Source organism: Elephantulus edwardii, unplaced genomic scaffold (assembly GCF_000299155.1).
Source record: "Elephantulus edwardii isolate Elephantulus edwardi_28Jun2011 unplaced genomic scaffold, EleEdw1.0 scaffold00047, whole genome shotgun sequence".
Classification (NCBI taxonomy): Eukaryota; Metazoa; Chordata; class Mammalia; order Macroscelidea; family Macroscelididae; genus Elephantulus; species Elephantulus edwardii.
Window position 1 is genome coordinate 1,622,847 of NW_006399797.1, and position 26,880 is coordinate 1,649,726.

The following is a 26,880-nucleotide window of genomic DNA, read 5'->3' on the forward strand; positions in this document are numbered from 1 at the left end:
GCAAGTGATTTCAAAGACCATGGCCTGTATCAGGCACACTTTAGTCTCCAAAGAGATACCATTACTCTTCAGTACTTTGGAGAGGTCTCTAACCACAGACTTTCTCATCACAATAGGTCTTTTTAATTTCCTGGCTGCTGGTGCCAAGAGTGTTGATTGTGGAGCCAAGCGAACTAAAGCTGTGAACAGTCTCAATCTCTTCACCATCTATCATGTTACTGCTTAGAATATATTTTAATTCCCAGGATGCAACTATGTTTGGTCGTCAACACCATTATATGAACCAGGTTAGGTATTAACCAAACAGTGCAGACAAGAAAGAAGGGAGCTCTTGGCCCATGGTCTGTGAGGAGCTGTGCTGCCAACCCAAAGGCTGGGCCTCACTGGCAGTTTGAATCCGCCCTCAGTTCTGCAGAAAGATGAACAGTCTCCTCCTGAATAATTTATATCTTTGCAAGCCCTTTGGAGGGTCAGCCCTGAGTAGATTCTGACTCGTTGGCATTGAGTTGAATTTGAGTGTAGGTGAGGAAGCAGATGCTTAGCATGATAAACGCATTGCTTGAGTCTATGAGTTTATAGGAGTTTGAGTTTATAGGAAAGCGAACTTCAAATTAGATGTTCTGAAAACCAATCATACCCCTTTCAGAAATTGCATTCCATTGGACCTATTTTCCCTTTTACCTTTGGAGTAATGTATTTTAACCATTTTATTAGAGTAATAGGTTAAATTTACAAAGTTGTGATGACTTTCCATGCACAGTCCCTGGTTGTAATCTGTCTTCTACCTTAAGTTCATGAGAGGACCTTAATATGACCAGGTGCTAAGCAAAAATAATAGCCAAAAAAAATTAGCCACTGAAAGATATGTATGTCCAAAGTCCTAGAACCTGTGACTTTAGTATATTACATGCAGGAATTGGAACCAGTTCATTCTGGTTTAATCTCCACTTGGGAATTTGCATTACCAGCCCCAGATGTACTTGAATCTGAATTTACATTTAAAAAATGTATTTGAAATGCAAATGAAAATTCTGTGCATGTTGTTGAACCTGAATGGACTGGTTTGAAGCCCTGATTAAGTGGCAAGAGGAAATTGCTGTTGCCAGTTGAAGAATTAAAGTTGTTAATCAGCTGATATTAGACTCTGTATAATCACAGTAGCCTTGTAAGTAAAATAGAGATGGCGACATGAAAATGACTGAGCCTGACCTTGACGGTTTTGATAAAGGAAGAACATAGGAGGCCTTTAGAAGCTGGAAAGTGCAAGGAGATGGATTCTATTCTGGAATGTCTAGACGGAACACAAAACTGTTGTTCAGTGCTCCTCATTTCAGAATTCTTCCAGAATTGTAAGATAATAAATTAATGCTGTTGTAAGCCATCTAATATTAGGACTTAGTCACAGCGGCAGTAGGAAGCACATATAGTTCAAGTCTGTGAAATTCTAGGAAACCTTACCGCAGAGAGAGTGGCTCATACCAAGAAGTCTATTAGGTCAATCATAAAGTATTAGACTCTTTAATTTGTTAATTTTCTTGCCTCTGAGTATGCTAGTTGAGCTGTGTTTTTTAATTTGCTGTGTGATTTCTTTTGGATAATGTTTCACTAAGGGAACTAACTCATTTTCACCTGTTGCCTATGTATTGACGTAGATATGGCTACCTGAGTGTGTATGTTTGAATCTTGGCTCTGAGGGCTTACTCTTTGTAATCTGTCTAAGCATCTATTTTCTCACCTGTAAAATTTGGACAGTGCTAGTTATCGTCTTCATAGCACGTTTGTGAGGATTAGCTTAGTTGCTTTATTTTGAATGCTGTTTTTTTTTTTGAATGCTGTTTTTAAACAGCGTTTTGTGTTTTCTAGTGGATTTATTGAGCTGCCCTCCACTTACCTAAGCCAATAAAAAGTAAGTGGAAGAGAGATATGGTAATGCTAACGGGATAGCAGTAGTAGAATAAGAATGTGAGAATATCCAGAGGTCCAAGGAGCTGCCCACTAGGCCAGGGGAACCCAAAGCAAGAAGCTCGGCGGGAGTACCAGAGGCAGAAGCTGAGGGGCTGCATGAAGTGAATGTGGATTCAGCTTTTCCAAGTCAGGGAACCTTGGATAAGAGCAAGAGATAGAGAAAACAGTGACCTCTCTCTGGAGATGATTTGAAAGGGAAAAGCTTTGTATCAGGCATGATTCAGGGAGGAGAAATGTACGTTTTTGTAAGTTAATAGTTTTCTTTCTTAAATGGTATGGCTCATAGTGGATCCCTAAGTGATGTAAATGTTTACGTGCCTCCCTGCAGGCTGAAGGTTGATACTCAAATCTATCCAAATTCAGCTTAGAAAAGGCCTGATGATCGACTAAAATAATCAAGCACTGTAAACCTTATAGAAGAATATAGTTTACTCTGATTCAGGTGGCATTAAAATAAATTGGAATTGTCTTGGAATCTACTGATTACTGGATTTATATTCCGTAGAGAGTCAGAAAAAGAAAGGCCCTCAACAAGATTGATTGACCAACTGCAACAATGGATTTTGAACATGGCAGAGATTGGAAAGATGGCACAAGATAGGGCAAGGTTTTGATTTGTTGTTCATAGTCACTGTGAGTCATAGTTAACTCAGTGACACCTAACAATAACAACAATGATAAGATTTATAGTATTTTTTTTACTCTAATAAAGACAGACTTTAGAACTATAGCATGAAGAATAATGTTGTTATTGTTTGTGGCCTTGGGAGCAGCTTTGATTAATGGCCAATTTATGTGTAAGAAACTCAACTTTTTTTTTACTCACTGACATGTTTGAGTCTGGTTTTGCAGCCATTGTGCCAATCTGTTTAAGGTTTCTCTTCAAACCAAACAGGTTTTTCCTTCAAACCAAAGGTTTCTCTTTACCAAACAGGATTTTCTTTTCCAGCGATTTGTCCTTCCTAATGATATATCGAGCCTAAGCAAGACTAATTTATCAAGCTCCTTGCTAACGAGTATGCTGGTTGCCTTTTACTAAGAATGTTTTGCTCTTTCTTCCAGCATACTGTAGTATACAGTCAATATTTTTTGCCAATAACACAATTCACAACCATCTGTTTTCCTTTTTAAATTGTCTGGCTTTTAAATATTTGTTGTTGTTGTTGTTACTGTTGTTCTTATTAGGTCCTGTCATATCAAGTAAACTTATAGTGACCCTCTGAACAATAGACCTGGATCCTCCTCTATCTTAAGCCATCATCATTATCTGTGATAAATGTGAGACCATTACTATAATCACTGTGTCAGTCCGTCTCTTTGAAGATCTTCTTTTTCACAGACCTATCCAAACATGATATTTCTTTCCAAGGAATAGCCTTTCCTAGCAACATGTCCAAAGTTCGAGAGGTGATATCACATCATCCTGACTTCCAAGGAGCATTCTGGGTACACCTTTTCTAAGACATACCTGTTCATTCTTTTGGTATTCTATAGGATATTCTACACTCTTCTCCAATACCACAAGATATCAGTTCTTCTTCTGTCATCTTTATTTTTTGTTCAGTTCTCAGATACATAGCAAATGATTGAAAAGATCAAGTTTGTGTCATTTTCATAACACTGGATATTGATGATCCTGATACCATATTCCTCTTCATAGAGTCTGACAGTACAAATTATTTGCTCAGTTTACTGATTGAATAGATAGGGAGAAAGGATACAACCCAGATACACACCCTTCCTGATTTAAAAACCTGCAGTGTTTCTTTGTTCCATTCGAACAGCAGCTTCTTAGTCTAGGTATAGATTTCATATGAGCACAGTGTGGATCAGGTTCTTCCTTATCACCAAAGTTCTATCTCCACTTTCTTTTTTTAGTTGTGATTTCTAACTACAGTTTACAGAAAAGTTGGATTTCCATTCATTCTTTGTTGTACATTTTCCTCCCTACTCCCTAGCAGTTAACTTAAAAAAGTCATGTTATATAGTTATATAGTTGTTATAGCATTTCCTCCCTTCTCTCCCCACCCCTCCCTTAGTCTACTTTGCTATTCACTTCTTAATCTGCACTGTTGTCATACAAATAATGACTGATCATATAGTCCTTTTAAAACACTCCTTTCCTTCATCTGTTCCAATGCAGTATTCATTATTTATCCCCTCTTTTCATAGTTTCCCTCTCACCCAACATGTCATTCCTGTTTTATAATAGTGGTGTTGTGCATTATTTGTCCTTTTGTGATTGAGGTACTTCGCTTAGCATAATGTACTCCAGCATCACCCATGTTGTAGCATATTTTATGAGTTTCTTGCTTTTCACTGCTGCGTAGTATTCCATTGTATGAATATACCATAGTTTTTCTTTCCATTTGTGTGTTGATTGGTATTTGAAGTGTTTCCATCTCTTTTCTGTTGTGAATAAAGCAGCAGTAACTTTGTGCATATATATGGTTTCTTTAGGGTATATTCTTAGTAGTGGATTTTCTGGGTCAAATGGTATTTATATTTCCAACTTTTTGAGAAAGCACTTTACTGTCTTCCATATTGGTTTCACTAATTTACATTCCTGCCAGCAGTGAATAAGTGTTCCAATATCTCCACAACCTCGCCATTTGTTGTTTGCTGTTCTGCTGAACTTTGCTATTGTTACTGGGGTGAGATGATACCTCTTAGTTGTTTTTATTTGCATCTTTCTGAGAGCTTGGGATTTTGAACTTTTCTTTATGTGTTTGTTGACCATCTGACTGTCTTCTTTGGTTAAATATCTGTTTATATCCTGTGCCCATTCTGTGATTGGGTTGTTTACCTTTTTTTCCCTTTTTTTAAAATAAGATTTTTATTTTATACTGGTTTACATACAAAGTTAGTATACACTGTTTTTTCAACCAGATCTTTCCCATTTCTTTTACCCACCCTTCCCTCTACCCATTAAATTATGCAACTCTATGATTACACCCCCCCCCCGCGCCCATCCTCACTCCTGCTCCTACCCTCTCTCCTTTGGATCTTCATACACGTTTTACTAGTTGTCTATTTCTACAGTAGTAGTATTATATAGTATTTGTCCTATGGGACTGAGTTCTTTTAGCCTAATGCTCTCCAGACCCTCCCAAGTTAGGTAGTACTTTAGAACGCATTGCTCTTGCATGCTGTGTAATATTCCATTTTATGAATGTACCACAATGTCTCAATCCATTCTTTTGTGATTGGATATCTGGGGTGGTTTCCATACTCTTGCAATGGTGAATTAACACTGCTGTGAACATTGGTGTACAAATCTCTGTGCCTCAGTTCTAATTTACCCTGAGAAAATTTACTTTTTTCTTATTGAGGTGCTGGAGTAGTCTATAAATTTTCCATTGTGTATAAAGATTCCATTGTACATAGGGTCATTCTGAGTCACAGGTGACTCAATTGCACATAACAACAACAACAAGGACAATAACAATTTTTTAACCCAAGTTGATTGTTATTTTTATTGTCACAACTAAAGGGGATAGAAGAATTGATGCCCTTGAGTTTTGGTACTGGAGAAGAGTCTTGAATATACCATGGACCGCCAAGAAAACAAATAGGTGTTTCTTGGAGAGGATGAAACTAAGTTTCTCCTTGGAGGCTAGGATTTTGAAGCTCCATCTCACATACTTTGGGCATGTGACCAGGAGGGATCAGTCCTTGGAGAAGCGTATCATTCTTGGAAGGATGGAGGGACCCTGCAGGAGAGGAAGACCACAGATGAGATGGGACAATGGGGGTAGGTGTGTCAGAGTTAGTGAGACTGCCTCAGGACAGGGCAGATTTCAGAGCTATTGTACATAGGAGTCACTATGAGTCACAGGCAAGTTAATGGCTCATACAACAACAATTTATGTATGCAATTTTCTTAGTATCAAGAAAAGTATACAGTCTTTGTAAAAAGAGGTTCTGGTATAAGACTCCTTTCAAAGTGAAAAAAAACCAAAAAACACAAGTTAATCTGAATGTTAGATTTTCAGATATCCTTTTAAAAGAGCTCAAAACCCAAAACTCACTGCCATTGAAATTTTAGCAACTCTCTGTCTGATTCCAAGGCTGTAAATCATGAGAGGAGACTGACCTTCTGTGAGTTTGAACGAAACTGACCGTCTGCCAACGGAGTACAGCCTTTCAGTTAGCCATACCACTGACTACTGCATATTATATAGAGGAGCCTTGAAAGTAGGTGAATAGAAATTTTGCTTTTGTCAGTATAACATTCTCTATGGTGTGTTATGCTATGTCTACTTTAGATCTGGTATAAGAGTACACATTTGATCAGCCTCTTTAACAACAGTAGTTACATTCAAGAGCACAGTGTATTGATTTAATTTCCCAACGAATGTTGTACACCACCTAAAGTCAATAGGAAATTATGTATGTTGAAGGCCTTTCCAGTCCACTAGAAGAAAATGACCCCTGACTTTAAGTAGCATAGATTCTCATGGTGGAGATATTAGGGTTGTAAGAGCTCTTCTGTCCTCCTAGCTGCCCACACACAAAGGCTAGTAACCACATGCCATTACTTAATAGTTTTTAATTGTGCGTTTATCTTATGAAATAACATGTCTCTGTCTGTCTTTTGACCCCCCTAGGGTATCAACAGAAGAAGAGGGGGAAGGTGAAAGCAAAACACAACCAAAATACACAAAACAAAACTCATACAAGCAAAAACCTGAAATAATTCCATATACAGATACTTGACAAGCAAAGTCTAGACTACATTTTTAAAATAGAGATTTCAGAACTATAATCATAGGCCTGGGAAAGGTGGAGGGTCAGTGAAAGACAGGAAGACCCTCAATAAATTAGATTAGTTCTATGACTAAACCAATGGGCTTGAGAGTGGTGGAGCTCATAAAAATGGCACAGGATAGGACAAGGTTCTGATCTGTTGTTCATAAGGTTGTTCATAAGGTCACAGTGAACTAATGTCACCTAACAACTAGAGCAAATAACCGCATTGTGTGTTTTTACTGAAGTGAGAGTTCTGTTTCTCTTCAAATACAGCTGCCCTCTTAATGATTCTTTTTCTGAGAATTCCTCCAGCTTCCATTTCACAGCCCCATTCTTCCCACACTAATTAGCATCTGGTTTGCCCTGGCTCCATGCAAAAATCACGTAAAGTTAGGTATAGCTGTCCCCAAACCACTTAACTGTGTGTCTATTTATAGATCTTTGTGTACCTTCTGAGCACTCTTTGAGCATCCAGTTTACAGAGACCTCAATCTTTTTGTCTCTGATCTGACTTCAATCTAGCAGATGAAAGAGCAATCTGTCATTATTTTATACTTTGCATCACCTATGGCCTTATAAACCAGGACTGTTAACATTGCTGTACTCTGAGTTAACCTCACTGTCTTTGACACACCTAACCCTATTGCCTTAGTTACTGTGTCAGTCTTTCTCTTCTGTACAGGCCTTCTATCCTTCCATGCATATCGTTCTCCAAGGACTGATCCCTCTTGCAAAATGTACAGTGTGTGTGAGATGGAGCTTAAAAATCTTTGGTTCCAAGGAACACCCAGGTTTCTCTCTTTCCAAGAAGACCTTTGTTTTCTTGGAAGCCCATAGTATGTTTAGTACTCTTCTCCAGCAACTCAACTCAAAGGCATCAGTCTTCCTTTATCAGGCTTAGTCATTATGTAGCTCTCAGATGCATAGCAAGGAGTTGAGAAGACCACAGTCCAGATTAGGACTGACAGGACCATAGACTGACACTGTTACTCTTTAGCACTCTGGATAGGTCCTTGACAGCAAATTTTCCCAATGCATTCGTCTTTTGGTTTCCTATTACTGGTGCCAGGGGTATTGATTGTAGATCTGAGCAAGATGAAATCTTTAACAACTTCAATCTTTTCTCCATCTATTGTGATGCTGCCTCTTGGCCCATTTGGAGAATTTTTTTTTTTGGTGTTGACATATAATCCTGTCCCTGATCATCTGCAGCAAGTACTCCAAGTCTTCCTCAGTTTTGGAGGGCAAGGTTGTATCATCTGTATAATACAGGTTTTTGCTGAGTCTTCCTCCAGCCCTGATACCACCGTCGTCTTCATAAAGTCTAGCCTCTTGAATGATCTGTTGTGCATATAGATTGAAAAGGTACAGAGAGGGGATACATCACTAACATACTCCTTTCTTTATTTTGAACTATGCAGTGTTCCTTGCTCTGTACAACAGCTTCGTGTTGGTCTAGGTATAGGTTTTGCATGAACACAGTCAAGGGTGCTGAGATTCCCATTCTTCTCAATGTTAGCCATAATTGGTTGTGATCTATAGTCAAATGCCTTTGCATAGGCAATGAAACACACAAATAGACACCGTTCTGGAACTCAGCTTTTAGCCAAGTTCCTTCTGGCATCAAGAGTGATATCCTTAGTGCCATGATCTCTTCTAAACCCATCTTGTATTTCTGGTAGTTCTCTGGAAATAAGGAACTCCTTGAACAGAAAGGTCAATGAAATAAATCAGTGCAAGGTTTAAAGGACATTAAGTACCAAGAACTTTACTAAGTCTCTGTGCTTTGAAAACCGTATCAGTAAGGAGATAAGCTGAGCAGGCCCTGTAGAATTTTACTGTTAAAAACTTACTATGTTTTGATTTCTTATATGTAGACTATGGACTCTGTGAGTTGGCATTGATAGTTGTAAAACAATGAAGCTTTTCTTTCAGCCTGAACTGGATAGAATTATTTTTTACCAGTATCTTAAACCAAGGAAAAACATTAAATTATTTTAACTTCTCATTTGTATTAACTCCCAAACAATTAATTTGGGTTTATATTATGAACAGAATTGCAGTGGAGGAGGTTATTTCTTCCTCAGAGCTGCTGGTGGATTTGCACTCTCAGAGAGGTGCCGTCTTTGGGTTACCAGTACAATTCTCTATGAAATGCACCAACCAAAACTCATGATGAATCAAATAGAGAGTAAAAATATATTTACCACGACTATCTAGCTGAGGAAAGCAGTACCTTAGTATAGTCCCATCCTGTTTGTGAGGCTCCTTCCCCCCAAAAAAATTAGATACTTGAGCTTTCTACTCTTCAGAATTGGTTGTACAATTTTAGATGAAAACCATGAATTTCCCACAATTAATGTCACTGTTCTTATTTCTCAGTTATCATTTCAAAAACATCAGACTCTCACTGGGAATATATGCAAATGTTACATGACTCCTGGGACTAACAGGATAAACAAAGTCAATGCCAAGAACTTACTGTCATGTTTCAAATGCAGATTTAATAACCTGTACCAAGACCACGTATGGTATTCATAAGGTTTCCCCTGAGACTTATTTCCTCTCTCCTATAGCCAAATTATTAAAGAATTTTAGAAAGTAGAATTTAAAAACAAAACAAACCATGTATTATTATAATTTTGGAAGTAAGCCTTGAGAATTTGTAACCTTGGCCAGGTTAGTCACCTTCAGCCATCTTCTCCCCAGGGCTGTGGAAGCCTCTGGTGAGCAGATCTGTTTTGCATTTGTCTTTTCTTTCCACAAAGGACCTGCCAACACAGTGGTCTCTATCTTACATCTAATACAACTCATAAGTTTCATTCATTGTTCAGCTTTCATATCATAATTTCTCTGTCCTTTTTTTAAATAACTAAATGCTGTCTTGTGAAAATGAGTCAGATTGTTAAAGGCAACACATTATATAATTATGTAGGTGCTAGAAACTACATATGACAGTTAAGTCATTATAGTTCTATTTTTCTACATCTACAAAGCTCAATCTAACATTCATTGTTTAAGAAAATTTGCATTCTTGGTAGATTAGTTAATAAGCAAATCTGTTGTTTCTGAAGTAGATTCTGATTTCATAAGATACAGGACCCTGTAGGATCCTGTTGTTGACCTTATGGGATAGATTAGAATTTCTCATGGAGTTTCCAAGGCTGTAATCTTTACAGAAGCAGATTGCCACACTTTCTCCCTCCCTCAGACTGGCTGATGGTTTGAAACTGCTGATGTTTATGTGTACTACCTGAACTCCCGTACAGTAATTTAGTTGGAGAAATATTATATATAATTAAAAAGAAAGGGTACTTTTGGAATGCAAAGATAGGAATTATAATTTGAAGTTTTACAAGTTTTCTAATAGGCTCTTTAAAATTAATAACTGTGATTTCTCTCAACTGGATAAAGCTTCCCCCTCAGATTCAGTATTGTAATGACACTTAAAGTAATGCAAAATAAATATAAAATCTAATGTCAGAATGCTGACTATTTCAATAAAGATTTCTTTTATATTACCAAGTTCCATATCTGTTAGTTACATATCAATTCTGGGTATATATTTTTGTATCTCTTTTTAATTCATCTTATAATGTTTTATAACTTTAAGCCATATTAAATATATGAAAAGTTTTGAGTTTGCACTTAATATAATTAATAACATATTTCACTTAAAAAAGTTACTATTTTGTATACAATTGTGTTATAATTTTTGCATCACATAAAATTCCTTTGAGGGTTGAAGTCAGTGTGACTGGCTCAGGAAAGGCTATTCAGAGCTGTTACACGTAGGGTCGCTATGTGTAGCTATGATTTGATTGCACATCACAACAGCAAGAAGATCAGACAGCTTTGCTGACATTTAATTAGTCTGTATTTAAAAAGACACTGTGTTGAGGTTTATCTATTATTGCTAGGTGTCTTCGTATTGACCTTACGAATAACAGATTTGCTCTATCCTGTGCCATTCTCATCTACTCTAACACACTTGTGCCTAAGTTACAGTCCACTGTGTCAATTCATCTAATTATGGACCTTCCTCTCCTTTGCCTTCCCTATACCTTTCCAGGCATCTTTTGCCAGAGATTGGCCTCCCCTAATGACATGCCAAAAAATATGTGAGATGAAACTTGCCTCCATGAACACTCTGGTTGCACTTTCTCCAAGACACATTTTTTTTTCTTCTTTTGGCAATCCATAAGATTTTCAGTAATCTTTTCCAAAGGCATAGTTCAAAGGTATTGATCTATCTCCTGTCATCCTTAGTCATTGGCATACTTTCTGATACATAACAAGCAGTTGGAAAGAACATGGCTTGAATCACTTCCATCTTTAAGCTAACACCAGTGTCAGTTTAAAGGTGTATTTACAGGTCATAATATGAAGTTAGCATTAAATGATTACATTTTGTCTCAATATTTTGTTTTCTAAACATGTACTGAGAAGTAAAGATTGTGCTGAATGCTTAGACAACAGTTCATTTGAAGAGTTCCTAAGGTTGTAAGGTTATGCCTTGCAACTTTGCATTTTTTTTCTCAGGGATCATATCTGATGCTCTTGGAAAAACTGTCCAAAAGGGAGCACCTGGAGGCCCTTACATGCACTAAAGCTCAGAAAGCATTGTATAACCTATCAGGATCAGATGGTATGACTGGGAAAATCTCTGAACCCTGAGACTCAGAAGCTTCTTAGTTGGTGACTTAGTTGGTACAGGGGAATGTAGCACAATTAGGTCCTTTTTCAAAGTTTACCTAGATTTTTCAAACTTTGCTTGGATTGATGTTCTAGGTATCAGTGAGCTGAAATGGACTGATAATGACTATTTTAAATCAGATAGTCATATAGTTTACTATGCTGTGAATAGGAAATGGAAAAGGAATTGTGGTGTCATTCGTCACTAAAACAACATTTCAAGGTCTGTACAATGCTGTTGATGGTTGGATAATATCCTTACACATACAAGGAAGACCTCTTGTTAATATGACTATTATTCAAATGTTTGCACCAACAAATAAAGCCAAAATTGAAGACGTTCAGGATTGTTACCAGCTTTTGCAGTCTGAAATTGTAGATGAAATTTAAAAAGAAAAAGAGGGGAAAGCCATCACCCTGAAGTGATTCCAACTTAAAGCAGCTCTGTAGGAGAGTAGAAAGCTCCTTTGTCCCACAATGGGGTTTCCAGACTCTTTTGTGGTGCTGGAGAAGAGTATTGAATCTACCATAGACTGCCTAGAGAACAAACAAATCTGTCATAGAGAGGGTGAAGCCAAGCTGTTCCTTGGAGGCAAGGATTTTGAAGCTCCATCTCACAACCTTTAGACACATGGCCAGGAGGGGCCAGTCCTTGGCGGAAATCATGCTTGGAAGGGTGGACAGACAGTGCAGGAGAGGTAGACCCCGAATGAGATGAATTAACACAGTAACTGGGGAATGAGGGTGGATGTATTGGAGTTAGTGAAACCGTCTCAGGACAGAGCAGGGTCCAGGGTATTGTACATAGGGACTCTGTGGGTCACACGCAACTTGTGACCTTTGGAAATAAGCAGCATGGATCCCCAGTATTTTCATATTTAAAATATTGATTGTAATACTACAGACTGACACTAGAGTTCCCTTATAATGTCTATACATACTTTAGAAAAGGAAGTTTAAAAATAAAAGAAAGAAATGTTGACTGGAAATCTAATTTGCTTTTTAAACTTTCCCCTTACTTGCACTATAAGTCTTTGAAAAAAATAAACACTTATGGAACAGTACCTTAAAAAAAGAGAAAGAAAATGAAGTTTAAAATCTAAAGCTTAAAATGCATTGTGCAGTAGAATCACTTCTGACTCTCCCAAGTCTCTGGTGGTGCAGTTAATTAAGCACTCCTGTGCAAACTGAAAGGTTGGAGATTTAGATTTACCCAGAGTCATCTCAGAAAAAAGGTCTGGAATTACTTCCAGAAAGCCATAGCTGTGAGAACCCTACTCAGTACAATTATACTCAGACACACGTGTGATCACTAGGAGAGAATGAGGTGGTAGATGTAAATTGGTGAAATGTTTTCTCTCACATAAGAAACTCTCAGCAGCACATTCTTAGGTTGAGGACTCTGAGATGGAGAATGTGTATTTACAGAATTCTTGGTAGTATTAAGAGTAAGCAGCAGGGGATTCAGTACTGCCTTGGTGTCTTTACTACTGTTCTTAACTGTGTAACTTGACTGAGTTATATTGTCTCAGACTTGGTAGCGTTTCCCAGGCAACGGTAATGTGTGTGTTACTGTGCTTTTGCAGTGTGTTCTGTACATGATATTAAGTCACTTGGTGGTAAGTGTACTTGACAAGCCGTGTGACTGCATCGACATCAAGAGAAGACGATTAAATTTATCAGTTCAAATTATTAGACATGGTCACCTTCTTTGACCCATGATAGAATTTAGCAAAGTTTATACTCTGAAATGTAAGTACTGATTTTGCATGTCAAAGCAAGTTCTTCAAAAAAAGGGAGGGTTACCTTTACCCCATTTGAGAGAGGAGAGAGGGAAGGGCAATTGAGACAGAGTCTCTTCAGATGTGTGTGCAGGTTTGCTTCGGGCTACAAGTTAATGATTTCTCTTCTTACCTCTGAGCCTGAGAAAGTGGGAAACTCAGCTTCTTTGTCTTTTGAGGTAACATTTAAGTTATACAAGTTGTATTTATGTTAGGCTATATTTTAGGTTATAGATACGTGATTTTGTTCTGTTTCTTAACATTAACAAATTGTATGCTCTGAGTTATATATATTGGCTAATAGAATAGTTTTGTTTTTGAGATAGAGTTAATACTATTGAGTGCATCTTTATTTGAAAAAGAGATTTGTTCCCAGTGTTTTTGTAATATTAATTATTGTGATTCTTAATCCTAGTGAAATACTATCATCATTATTTAAAAGAATATAGTAAAATAACATCTGATCAGTAAGGATATTTTTTGTTTTATCTTGGTTAGGAAAATTTTATTTAGTTTTAATGAAAGGATTTTAAAACTATAACCTTTTAATCACTAAAATTTTCTTTGTATGTAACGAAAAACAAAAATATAAAAAGTATCCTTGTTTTATTATATTTTAAATAATTTTATTTTCATATGTTTAAATCATATGACTACTTATGTACCTTTCATCAAAAACAGTAAAATAAATTCTCTTCTGGGGTTTTCTTTAGGTTTGATTTGGTTTCAAAATTTGTTTCCAAAACATTTGGAATTTTATTATAACATTTCTGTGGTGCTCTTTTTATAGTTAAGAGGGAATTAAAGACATTCCTACTAAATTTTGCAGTATTCAAAGCTAGCTTTTGAGTATAAGTATCTGTTCTACCTATTTATAGAATAATCACTTTGCATTGAGTACCCAACATCTGGAGTTTCCAAAATCCCTGCAGTCATAAACTGAGTGAGTTTATAAGAAGAATCGTTTGGGTTTTTTTCTGAAGTGTATGTACAACTTTCAGTTTTACAGAAAGTATCAAAGGACAGGAAAACAGGTAGTGATTGAATTTATGCTCAAGAGATAAGGGCAGGTAAATAAAAACTGAATGTTATTATGTTCCATATGCAGTTTCCCACTCAGATATCTCGTGAACTGGAATTAGATATCACCCAGTGATTGATGGTTTGAAAATTGAGATGTAGAACCTCAGATTATATCACATTTTGCATATGAGGAGCTGGGTCCGGGGAAATCATAGTTGTTGGAAGGGATGGGTTTAGAATTAGAGTCTCTATTCACACTGATATAATCATTTATTAGCTTATATTCATGCTTTTTTAAAACAGAGAAACAATAAATTATTCCTTACTACATTTCCACTTGGAAGGACAATTCAGTCACCATTGGCCGATAAAATTTAGGAAGGTTGTGGTCTTTCCCAACTGCACGAATCAATTAACACTGAGCAGTTTATTATAATTTGTACATGTGCCATTCTTGTGCCTTTTGCCTCTGTCTACTCTATACTCAGATCTGTTTAACTTCTGTTTAAAACAGGATTTTCTTAAGATTAGAAAATTTCCAGTTGTCCTTTTGTTATACACTAAAGCCACCCTGACAGGGAGTGACAGGTTCACTTTGAAAATTATATAAATGAAAAATTCAGGTTGCTGTAGGTTTTATTGGTCAGTTAAACTTGAAATATAGCAAAATTGGCATATGAAAATGAAACCTACTGAAGGATTATAACATAAGCACATCTTTGGCGGCCTAGTGGTAAGAAGTTGCACTGCAATCCGAAAGGCACATAGTTCGAATCTACCAGCTGCTCTGAGGGATAAAGATGAGCTGTCTCCTTCGTGCAATTTACTGCTCTGAAACCACCTGGAGGATCAGCTGTGAGTTAATTCCAGCTTAGCGGTACTCAGCAGCAACAACAGCATAGGTAAAACAGTTATTTAATTTATGATGATAGACATGTTTGAAACCTTCCTAAACAAATTAAGACTGGAGTTGTTTTAAAGCTGAATATGCACATATTTTTATGTTCTTGGGACTCTTCAGTTCTCCTTTTACTATTGCATATGTTCAAAGTCCTACGTTCATCATAACATCTAAGTTCTGGTCTCATTTACTGTGCTTTGTTGTTGTTGTTGCTGTTGTTGTTATGTGCCATTGAGTCACTTGTGACTCATTGCCATCCCATGTACAAGAGCCCTAAACCCTGCTCTATCCTGTGCCATCCTTACTGTGTCTGACAAATCTACTGTTATCCCATTCACTGCATCAATCCACGTCATTGAGGGCCTTCCCCTCCTGTGCTGTCCCTCTACCCTACCAAGCATGATGTTCCTCTCCAAGGACTGGTCCCTTCTTGCAACATGTCCAAAGTATGTCAGACAAAGCTTCAAAATCCTTGACTCCAAGGAACAGCCTGGTCGCACCCTCTTTAGAGTGAACTTGTTTGTTCTCCTAGCAGTCCATGGTCTATTCAACACTCTTCTCCTGCACCACAGCTCAAAGGCATCAACTCTCTTTCTCTCATCCCTATAGGGTACTGATATTTCCAACTTCTCAGTGTCCTGAATGAGCGTACACAAATTGAGGGACACTCAAGAGGACTTTCCCTTCTTCTTTGGCCTTTTCTCAAATAATTCACCTGAACTGTTGCAGACTTTTCTAAGGCTATTTGGCAGTTACATAAAGTAGATTATCTCTCGCTCTGTCTCACACACATGCACGTGCACACACACGATGTATATAAAAAGGAGAGAAAAAAAGTTCTGAATATTTGCAGTGCTATGAAAAATGTAGATATCCGAAAACTTAGCTCCACGCGAAACTACCTTATCACATTTAGTTTACATTACAGATTATAAGTAAATCACATAATCTACTGGAGGAGTTAAGTGGCTATCAATGGGAATTATAATAATGATGATAGTGTTTCCCTCACTTTTCCTGTGAACCATGTGAATTTAAATAAAGCTTTGTCTTAAAAACTATAAAACTTATTTAATAGTATTACTGCAATTATTAATGATTTTTTTTTATAGTAAGTATGCCATCAGGTCAGAAACAATGCATAGCTGACCCGCCAGTGGGTTTTCAAAGCAGTAAATAGTCTTGAAGGAGTTTGCCCAGCTTTTCCTGCAGAGCAGCTGGTGGACTCGAACTCCATATTGGTAGTATAATGGAAAGTGTAGGGAGACACACTTGACACACTTGATTTTTCCCCCCCATAATGTATTTCATCCTATCGTTTGTTTTTTAGTTAAAGGTGGTTGGCTTGGAGTTCAGCTACTTTTTGGGAAATCAGTATTTCCAGTTTTATCTTTGCATTGTCCAGCATTCCTTCATCAGTGTGATCTGGCCTCAGGAGCTTGAATCCATGCATTATGTATCTTATGAGTAATACAGTTTGCATCAAAACTGATACTTGTGTAGCTTTTTACAATTTATTCTCCTCTGCTTCTCTATTTCATTTTTATGCCAGTTGGCAGGGCTTATTATTTCTCACCAAACTTCCCTGGTGAGACTACTTTGTGGCAGCTTGTTATCTATCTTGTGATTCTCACAGCCCTATGACCTTCATGTGGGGTGATGTGAGGTTTATGTAGCTGCTTCAGTTACTCAGTACTGGCAGTAAAACTTGGAAGGGCATAATGGAAGTGACTTTCTTGAACTGTGTTCATTTGGACACAAGCATAAGTGATATCCTGTGTCAGAACAAGAATTTTGGTACAACTTCATTCAAGCACTTAGAACTAATCCAAATTCCATGGGTGAAGGTGAAGGTCCCCTGCTTATTCAAGTTCTTTATAGTTCTTAGTGTCAAGAGTTTCAAACTTACCATTAAATTATGGTAGAGGTGAAACAATCTTATTAAAGGAGCCTACTTAGATTTCCCAGTTAGAGAACATGAACGTACAAACATTGACTTCTAAAAGTTACCTCTGTTTCTTCTGCAACAGTTAGGATACAGCAAAAGGTGGTGGTGGGGGTTTGTCTACTGGAAAGGAAGTATAATGTATTTTGTTGACTTTTTTGTCCTTTAGTATAAAAAATATATATGACAATATCAATATAATGGGATTTTTCTTAAATCTGAAACTCTGAACAGTATTGAGGGCAGGAAATACATGAAGATCTCAAGAGTAACTTGTATGTTAGAACAAAACAAAAAAAAATCTTAAAATGTCGTATGTGAAAATTAAATCTTTCTCTCATTCTTCCCTCAGTCCCTTTGTTACTTTCTCCAGTAAAAGATATTTTTTTTCCAGTGAGTGTTATTTTTCTAGAGCTTTTCTATATAAACATTTGTGTACCCTTCACATGAACTTTTCTGTTGCTGTGCTTGTAGAAATCAGTATACTATATTGTTTGTTCTATACGTGGCCTTTTTTTTGTTTTAGTAATTTGGCTTGGAGATCAGTCTAGAGCTAACCGGTATTTTCAGTGGTTACATAATATTCCTTTGTAAGACTTTATCATGGTTTGCTTAACCAATTTATCATTAATGAACTAATATAATTTGTTTCCACACTTCTACTTTTATAAATAATGCCGCAGTAAATAGTTTTACTTATGTTACATTTGACCAAGAAAGACTGTTTCTAAAACGATTTCTAAATGTGGCATTTATTTATATGTTGTTGTTTTTATGTTGTTTTGCTTGCAACTCACAGTGACACGATATACAATAGTCCTGAAACCTATTCTATCTTGTGCTAACTTTACTCTCTTTGACACACCTATCCTCATTACCCCAGTCACTGAATCATTCAATTTCATCGATGGTCTCAGAATGCATCCAAGGAGCAGCCTGGTTTCACCTTCTCTAGGACAAACCTGTTTGTTCTCCTTGCGTTCTGTGGTATATTAAACACTCTTCTCCAGCACCACAGCTCAAAGGCATCAATTCTCTTTCTAGCATCTCTAGTCATTGTCCAACTCTTTGATGCATGGCAAGTGATTGGAAAGACCATGTCCTGGATCAGCCACATCTGAGTCTCCAGACTGACATTGTTGCCCTTCGGTACTCTGGAGAGGTCCTTGACAGCTGACTTTCCCGATGCAATTCATCTCTTTATTTCCTGGCTGCTGGTACCAAATGTGTTGTTTGTGGAGCCAAGCAAACTAAAACTGTTAACAATCTCAAATCTCTTCACTGTCTATCATGATGCTGCCAGTTGGGGCCCAGTGGTGAGAATATTTTCTTGATGTTGACCTTCAGTCGATATTGAAGGCTGCAGTCCTTGACTTTCTGTAGCAAGCACTTCATGTTCTCCTCAGTTTCAGTAAGGAGGGTTATGTCATCTTCAAAATGCAGGTTGCTGAAGAATATGCTACATTCCTCCTCATACAGCCCAGCCTCCTGTTCTGCATACAGATTGAAAAGGTGTGGAGACAGAATACATCCCAGGCACACACTCTTCTCAATTTTGAACCATGCAATATCTCCTTGCTGTTCTGATGACTGCCGCCTGGTTCAAATACAGGTTTCACGCAAGCACAATCAAATATTCTGGGATTCTCAGTATATTCTCAGAGTCAGCCACAGTCAAATGCCTTTGCATAATCAATGAAACATATCCCTACTTCCACAACCTCTTCTAAACCCTGCCTACACCTCAGGCAGTTTCTGTTGATGTGCTGTTCCAGTCCATTTTTGATAATCTTCAGCAGAATCTTGCCTGGATATGATTTCAGTGATACTGTTCAATAATTTCCATACTTTCCTTTCTTTGAAATGGGAACAAATAGAGAGTCCACATGACTCTCCTCCAGATTTCTTGGCACAGCTTGGTGAGCACATCCAGGACAGCATCTGTTTGTTGAAATATGCCAATTTGTAGGTCAAAAATTCCTGGGGCTTTGTTTTTTGTTAGTTCTTTCAGTGCAGCTTGAACTTCTTCCTTCATCATCACAGACTCTTATACGTTGTTTCATGAAATTCCTCTGTGTCAGCCAATTCCTTTGGTACAGTCACTCAGTATACTCCTTCCATCTTCTTTTAATGCTTCTTGGATCATTTAATTTTCTGCCCAAACCATCCTTAAGTATTGCAACTTGTAGCTTGAATTTGTTCAGTTCCTTCAGCTTAAAAAATGCTAAATAAGTTCAGCTCTTTTGATTTTCTAACTCTAGCTCTTTGCACATTTCGTTACAATATTTTTGCTTTGTCTTCCCAAGCTGCCCTTTGAAATCTGTTGTTCAGTTCCTCAGTTGCTGATTTATTTATATAGGTTGTTTACATTGAAATTGCTTTCCAGACAGTTAAATAGTCCCAACAACAATTTTTCCCATTATCCTTGCCCACATTCCATTGCCAAACTTAAGCTTTTTTTGCCAGCTATGTGTGTGGAACATGGATATGTCATTGTAGGTTCAATTTTTCTTTTTCTCATATGTGATATTGATTATATTTTAGAAAGTTTCATTTTAACTTTTGTCACTTTTCCTAGTATCTTTTTGAGATTTATTTTTTGTCTTTTTTAAAAAATCCATTGCCATTTTAATTGAATTTACATCAGCTTATTTTTGTTTTCTTCCCTCTCTTACATGAGAACAAGAATCCATGTTATAAATCACAGTTGAAATTTAGAGAGAGTAACTCTGTCCCACTTAACCAGTCTTAGCATTTTGCCATTGCTTGCTTTTCCTAACTTTTTTAAAATTATTATTAAATTTTATTAGTTTTAGTGAACATTTACAGAGATTTGGGTTTTCATTCATTCATTGTTGCACTGTTTTCTCTACCCTCCTTCCCAGTTCGTTCTTCTTCCCCCCTCAGAATGTCTGCTTTAATTGTCCAATTGCCACAGTGCTTGTTGAAGCCAGTTTTGACTAATCTCCTTTGTCAGTGTGTCCTTTGCCATTCCCTATCTCTCCTCCCTGAGAGAGACTTCACCCTGATTCATAAGGAAAAGGTGATGGCGTATTCTCTTAGCTACTTCCTGCTGAAAAGGGATACTGATAACTAGTGGCATCTGTCTGATAAAAAAACCCCAAGCACCATCATTCTAGATAGAACTACTTTGTTGTTATCAGATGCCATCAAACTGGCACTACGACTCATAGCGACCTTGGATTACAGTGGATCTGAACCTTGCTCTGTCTGTCTTGTGTCTTCCTCATCATTCCTAATATATAGTAGCCCGTTGCTAAAGTCATTGTGTCTATCTAGTTTTGTTAACTGACGGTCTTCCTCTCTTTGCTGGACCCTCTAACTTTGTAAGCATGAATTCTTTTTCCAAGGACTAGCTCTTCATAACATCATCAAAAGTATTACCGTAAGTATATGTGATGAAATTTCATCATCCTTGCCTCTAAGGAGCAAGCAACTTAGTTGTATTTTCTCCAGTACATATTTGTAGCAATCCAGAGACTATTCCTAATGAAACTAATGCATAGACTAGTCCATTCAATTCCTAATCTGAGAGATTTAGAAAATAGATCTGGACATTTTTTATGTTTTCACTTAACACAATAGGAAAAATTCTAAAATACACCCACAACTTTTTGTTGTTATGTGCTGTCAAGTTGCCTGCAACTCATCGTGATCTTTTATACAAGAGCCCTAAACCCAGCTCTATCCCTTCCCAATCTTAACGTCTCCAACACGCCCACCCCTATTACCCTAGTGACTGAATCTCATTGAGGGTCTTTCCTGCGCAGTCCTTCCATCCTCACAAGCATGACATCCCTCTCCAAGGACTGATCCCGCCTTGCAACATGTCCAAAGAATGTCAGATAGAGCTTCAGAATCCTTTCCTTCAAGGAGCAGCCTGGTTTCACCCTCTCTGGGACAAACTTGTTTTCTCCTAGCAGTCAATGGTGTATTCAGCTCTCTTCTCCAGCACCACAGCTCAAAGGAATCAACTCACCTTCTATCATCCCTAGTCATTGTCCAGCTCTCTGAGGCATAGCAAGTAACTGTAAAGACCATGGCCTTTATCAGGCACACCTTTGTCTCCAGACTGCTGTTGTTGCTCTTCAGTTCCTTGGAGAGATCTCTGACAGCAGACTTCCTTAATGCAATTTATCTTTTTAATTTTTGGTACCAAAAGTGTTGATTGTAGAGTCAAGCAAACTGAAGCTGTCAACAATCTCAATCTCTTCACGATCTATCAGTATTTTGTAGTCTCTTTTTAATATGAAATCTAAATGTCTTTTAAATGAAAAAATATTATAAATGATGGAAACTTTTTCATCTGTTTAGAAAGTGGATTGAGATAATTTTTTTAGATTATTTTTTTTGGTTGGGGCTATGTTTCAGATCTAAATTCTTATCAATACAGTAACTTTTTTTAAATAGAAATTAAATGCTTCTGTTCTTTAGCCTATGAGAATAAAATCTTTATATATCATAACATCTTGTTTTGAAATGGTCTGATAACCATGAATATTAGCATTACAAAATATACTCATAAAATCCATCTTGTAGTTATAACTGGAAAGTGCTGTTTTGGTGAAATGTGCAAGAAGGGTCTTGGTTATAGTGTAACTGGTTTTTCTTTTTTGTTTTGTATAGGTTACTGTATTTAAAGTAGAGACGCAGAAATGCCACCCCCAGGAGGAGAGACCCAACTTCAGTATACCCCTCCTGATGGAGGATGGGGCTGGGTGGTTGTTGGCGCATCTTTTATCTCCATTGGATTTTCATATGCATTCCCTAAAGCTGTCACAGTATTCTTCAAAGAAATTCAGGAAATATTCAGCACATCCTACAGTGAAATAGCGTGGATATCGTCCATCATGCTGGCTGTTATGTATGCAGGAGGTAAGGATTTTTGTGATGTGTTTAATTAAGCTTAAGAAACATTTTCTCTATGCTTCAATATTTTAAATACTAGATCTCTGTGTACTAAAGCTGTTTCATATTATACTCAATACCAACTGAAAGTATAATTTGAACTGAATTTTTAATCATTTTAGTAATTTTTTAAAAATAATTTTAATGAGCATTTACAGAGATTTTGGATTTCCATTCATTCATTGCTGCACTTCTTTCCCAGCCTAGCCCTACACCCCCCGCCCCCCAGTTCCCTCCTCTCTTTCAAAAGTAAAAGAAAGACTCCCTCCCTGGTACACAATCTCCCCACACCCCTCCCACCACCCCAAGTACATTCCACTACGCAACCTTAATTGTGGACTCTTGTGATAACCATAATACCCTATCATACATCATTTTTAAATTATTCACTCCTTCATCTGTTTCAGTGCAGTATACACAATTTATCCAGTTATTCTCAGTCTTACCCGAACCCTGATATCAGTCTCATTTTACAACAGTGGCACCATGCAATATTTGTCCTTTTGCGACTGAGATATTTCACTCAGCATAATGTCCTCCAGGCTCACCCATTTTGAATAATATTGCATGAGTTCCTTGTTTTTCAATGCAGCGTAGTATTCCATTGTATGAATATACCACAGCTTCTCTATCCATTCGTTTGTTGATGGGCACCTGCGTTGTTTCCAGCTCCTTGCTATTGTGAACAAAGCCGTGATAAACATGGGTGTGCATATATTTGCTTGGATGTCAGTTATGGTCTCTTTGGGATATATTCCCAGTAGTGGAATTGCTGGGTCAAATGGTGTCTCTATTTGCAACTTTTTGAGAAAGTGCTATACCTTCCACAGTGGTTGCACCATTTTACACTCCTACCAACAATGAATAAGGGTTCCAGTTTCTCCACAACCTCGCCAGCATTTGTTAATTTTTTAATATTTTTAATTCATTCATTAATGCGTATTTTCTTCCCTCTCCACTCCCTTAGCCCACTTTGCAATGTACCTCTTGTTCCGGATTGTTGTTATACATATAATGCCTAATCTTATTAATATCTTGAATCATTTCTTAAAACTCTTAACTAGGTTATTTATTTGCACAAGTCAAGATATACTAATTATAGAATTTTAAGGGGGGGCACCTTTTCATTTAGTTTGGAATGAAATCTATACGTGATCTTACTTCCTCTAGTTGCTGCAACTGGTAGAAATATTTTCTTCTAAATGGGAAAAATCTTCGGTTGCTGACAGTTTACAACTTGAAAAAATAACTTTGTCATCAGCTGCCAAATTGCAGTGTTATCTTGTACATTTTGAGCCTGCTTAAATTTGGGTGATACAAATTAGATAATTATATACATCTATCTATATAATAATTCTGATATCTTTTTCTTTAAATTATTACTAGACTATTACATTGTTACACTCTGTGCTCACATGAGGATGTGAGATATTAGTAATAATTATTAAAGAAAGTAGCATCTCAAATCTGAATGTTCTTTAAAAGATATTCTAATTTTAAGGCATTCTTTTTTTTAAACATTCTTAATATCACTTGTCTACTCTGTAAATGTTCATTAAAATTAACAATTTTTTTTTAAAAAGAATAAAAGCTGTTAATAAAGAAACAGAATTCTTACTTAAAAAAAGAAACATATATCAAATCATATGTCCAAGAATTTAAATAAATAAAAATAACCAATGTAATTTTTAATTTAGCATATAAGTGTAAAAACTCATAGATGTTCCAATATTAATAGTATTGAAGATTCGGTAGCATTTATGCTTGGTCAGGGCCTCTCTAAATGCTTGTTATGTATTATATAATTTAATACTTTTAACGACCTGTAAAATGGTATCTCTCCATTTTTATGGCTCAGGAAATAAAAAGATAAAATAACTTTGCAAAGTCAAACAGTTCTTAATGGTAGATAAAAATTGGGACTCTAGGCGTTTAATCACTATGCTTTGCTTCTCTTCTCAGAACTTGCTCTTTATATCTTGAAAGTGACAGAGTGACATCTAGATCAGGCCTTTGTTCTTTCCATTGTTCTTTCTTTTCATTGTTCTTTCCATTGCAATGCAGAAACTTGTCATCACTAAACCGTCTACAGTCATTTTGTTTTCTTACCTAATAATTATTCTTTAGGATGTTTTCTTTATTGTTCTACCAGGGTAAAACTAAATCATGTTGTAAATTATTATAGTTTGCCGTGTGTACATGTGTGCTTATCTTTTACTTTGCATGTTGATTATTTTCCATTAGTCAAGCATATGTATGTGTTTCTTTCTCTTTTAGTTACGTTAAAATGAATTTTTCTTCTGTTAGCAAAAGATACCTTTAAAATGTTATTTAGGCATGTAAATGAGAAATTTCACTTTTAAAGCACTTTGTGAGATTCTCCTTTGTATAGTTGTTTTACAGTTTGCAGCTCTTTTCTCATGACAAAAAATAAGTAAATGCTGTACAACAGTTTTTGCTCCTTTGTCTCCTAGGCTAAAGGTTATTTGGTGATATTTGCTAGACAAACACAAAAGTCTTTCTGGTCTGAGTTCTAATATGTATTAATGTTAAGATAAATACTTGCATTTTTTTCTTCTCTATTTAAAGACAGTGAGACTCTACTGATTAATTTATATAAATCCACTAATTTTCTAATTCCATTTCTATACGTTTATATTTTTGTGTTTAAATTAATATATGACTAAACCATAAGATGAAAATCAGTGTAAACATATTTTAAGTCAAGTTTAATTAGCTTTATTATTTTTCAAATTTATTCAACATTTGTTTGCATACAAAATTCAAATATTCTATTTCATTCATATGTACTATGTTTCACACATTCTTTCATTCACATTTGTTTCATATGATCATTCCAATACATTAATCACCATTGATTTATACCGACTATTACCCTGTCTTTTCAGGTCCCCACTGCATCTTTCCTAAACCTTCCCCTTGTCCTCCACCCACCAAGCTCTCTGACTCCATGAGTTCCCCACAGTCCCTACCCTCCACCCTTCTGTCACCACCTCTATTTCTTTTGGACTTTTGTACACATCTGGCTAGTTACCCTGTTTTTACAATAATGGTCTAATGCAATATTTGTATTTATGAGACTAAGTCCTCTCAGCATAATCCTCTCTAGGCTTTCCCATGTTATATAGTATTTTTAAAATTGTTGCACCTGAGTGATGCATAGTATTCCATCATGTGAATGTACCACAATTTCTCAATCCAGTTGTTGATGGACCTTTGGACTGTTCTTTTCTTGCTATTGTGAATAACGCTGCTGTTAACATCAGTGTGCAAATCTCAGTTTACAACTCCTTCTATTTTCTTTGAGGTGTATTTCTAGCAATGGAATAGCTAGGTCATATTGAATTTGTGTGTTCAGCTTTTTAAGGAAACACCCAATGTCCTTCTAGAATGGTTGTACTATTTTACAGTCCCACCAACAGTGTATTAGTGTTCCAATATATCTACATCCTTTCTAAAATGTATTGCTTGTTGTCCTGTTAAACTTTGCCCTTGCTACTGGGTTGAGATCATATCTCATTGTGGTTTTCATTCTCGTCTCTCTTAGTGCCAGTGATTTTGAGCATTTCTTCATGTGTCTGTTTGCCATCTGAATGTCTTCTGTGAAAAGTCTTTCCATTTCTTTTATCCATTTCCTTCTCTTTTTTACTACACTAGCAGGTAGTTCCAGTACAATATTGAATGTTGTTGTTGTTGATTGTCTTCGAGTCGAGCACGACTCATAGTGACCCTGTGAACAAAAGGCTTGAAACCCCTCTACACCTATCAACATTTATCAAAGTTCATAGAGTTTCTGGAACCATGTTATTTGGGAAGTGGGTGCCAGTCCTGCTTCCAAACCTGTCATTGTATGTTATTGTTCTTATGTGCCATTGAGTTGCCTATAACATGTAGTGACCCTATGTACAGCAGCTCTGAACCCTTCCCTGTCCTGAGCCAGTCTCACTAATTCTGACACGCCAACCCCATAATCCCAGTTACTCTATCAATTCATCTCATCTGGGGTCTCCCTTTCCTGTACTGTCCATCCACCCTTCCAAGCATGATGTCCTTTTCCAAGGACTGATCTCTCCTGCCCACCTGCCCAAAATAAGTGAGACTGAGTTTCAAAATCCTAGCCTCTAGACTTGGTTTCACCCTCTCCAAGACAGACCTATTTCTTTTTCTGGCAGTCCATGGTATGTTCAAGACTTTTCTCCAGCACCACAATTTAAAGACATCCATTCTTCTTCTGTCATCCTTAGTCATTGTCCAACTTTCCAAAGCATAACAAGTAATTGAGAAGACCATGGCTTGGATTAGGTGCACCATTGTCTCTAGACTGACACTGTTGCTCTTCAGCACTCTGGAGAGCTCCATAACAGCAGATTTTCCCAGTGCAATTAGTCTTTTGATTTCCCGACTGCTGATGTTAAGAGTGTTTATTGTGGAGTTGAACAAGCTGTAATTACTAACAACCTTAATCTCTTCTCCATCTTTTATAGTGCTGCCAATTGGCCTGGTGATGAGAATCTTTGTTGAGCTTCAATCCATATTGAATACCACAGTCCTTGACCTTTTGTAGCAAGTGTTTCAGGTCTCCTTCAGTTTCAGCAAGCAAGGTTGTGTCATCTGCATATTGTAGATTGTTCATGAGTCTTCCTCTGATCTTGATGCCACACTCCCCTCCCTCATAAAGCCCTGCTTCCCAAATGATTTGTTCTGCATACAAATTGAAAAGGTATGGGGACATGATGCATCCCTGATGCAGAGGAGTGGTGAAAGTGAGCATCTTTGCTTGGTCCCTGTTCACAATTGGATTGCCTTTAGTTTTTATCCATTGAGAATGATAGTAGTTCCTTGTTTTACTCATATATTTTTCCCTATTT

The 26,880-nt window shown here is 36.9% G+C and overlaps 1 protein-coding gene across 1 annotated transcript in view; it reads left to right on the forward strand.

Annotated features, from left to right (window-relative positions):
• Positions 1–21,738: 21,738 nt before the first annotated feature.
• The window catches only part of SLC16A7 (solute carrier family 16 (monocarboxylate transporter), member 7), a 53,327-nt gene continuing 48,185 nt past the window's right edge, over positions 21,739–26,880 (forward strand). Inside the window, exon 1 of the mRNA XM_006886095.1 lies at positions 21,739–21,958. Within this exon, the coding sequence (XP_006886157.1) occupies positions 21,739–21,958 (220 nt within the window). The remainder of the gene's footprint in view (positions 21,959–26,880) is intronic.